Source organism: Entamoeba histolytica, genomic scaffold (assembly GCF_000208925.1).
Source record: "Entamoeba histolytica HM-1:IMSS scf_1104750516947 genomic scaffold, whole genome shotgun sequence".
Taxonomy (NCBI): domain Eukaryota; phylum Evosea; order Mastigamoebida; family Endamoebidae; genus Entamoeba; species Entamoeba histolytica.
The window spans coordinates 1-1,072 of record NW_001916260.1 but is presented as its reverse complement, the minus strand read 5'-3'; the positions used below and the strand labels follow the sequence as shown (position 1 = coordinate 1,072).

Below are 1,072 nucleotides of genomic sequence, written 5' to 3'. Positions count from 1 at the left end.
AATTTGCCCATACGAGCAACACATCTAATACATTTAGTGGTCCATTCTTGTGGATTTTTCCAAACTGAATCAATATGTTCTTGGATCTTGACATATCCATCAAAGTCTCTACAGACCAAATAATAATCACTTCCTCCACGGAATTGGTCAATAACAAATTTGTGAATTGAAGCATCACCAAACATTCCGTTATCAATAGCGGCTAATACCTCAGCAAGGTCTTTACTAATTGGAATTGGATTAGCACGAATTCCTGCAACTTCATATGCCTTAGCTCCAAACATAAACATATTTTCTTCTCCAACTTCTTCTGCAATTTCAACATTAGCACCATCCCATGTACCAACAATAAGTCCTCCATTCATAACAAACTTCATACAGGAAGTTCCAGATGCCTCATATCCAGCAGTTGAGATTTGTTCATTAATATCATTTGCTGGAATAATAACTTCTGCTAATGAAACACTGTAATTTGGAATGAAAACAACCTTTAATAAATTTCCTACTTCTGGGTCATTGTTTACAGTATCAGCAACGGAATTAATCAATTTAATAATTCCTTTAGCCATATCATATCCAATAGCTGCTTTACCTGCAAAGATTTTGACTCTTGGAACAAGTTTCATTCTTTGCATTGGTGTCATCTTTTTGATTTGAAGGTATGTATGAATAGTACCAAAGAGATTTAACAATTGTCTCTTATACTCATGGATTCTCTTAACCATAACATCAAACAATGCATTTCTATCTAATACAACTTTAGAATCTGTCAATCTAAAAACAAGTCTCTTTAATCTGTCTTTATTAAGTTGTTTAACATGAATGAATTTTTCAATCAATTCATGATTAAATACATTCTCAAGACCTTTAACAAGGGACAAATTAGATACCCATTCATCTGTTTTAATTGCTTCAGTAATTACTTGACTTAAAGCTGGATTACATTGTTTGATCCATCTTCTTGGTGTAACTCCATTAGTAACATTAATAAATTTGTGTGGCCATAAAACATAGAAATGATTAAAGAGGGAATCCTTAAGAAATTGTGAATGAATAGCAGCAACACCATTGA

At 32.7% G+C, this 1,072-nt stretch overlaps 1 protein-coding gene across 1 annotated transcript; it reads right to left on the bottom strand.

The window, feature by feature from the left end:
* Window positions 1–65: 65 nt before the first annotated feature.
* Window positions 66–644, bottom strand: EHI_043240 (glycogen phosphorylase, putative; the record flags this gene model as incomplete). The annotated part of the gene is made up of 1 exon (XM_001914594.1): window positions 66–644. A coding segment is annotated over one exon (579 nt), but the record flags the coding sequence as incomplete, so codon positions are not given.
* Window positions 645–1,072: the final 428 nt, after the last annotated feature.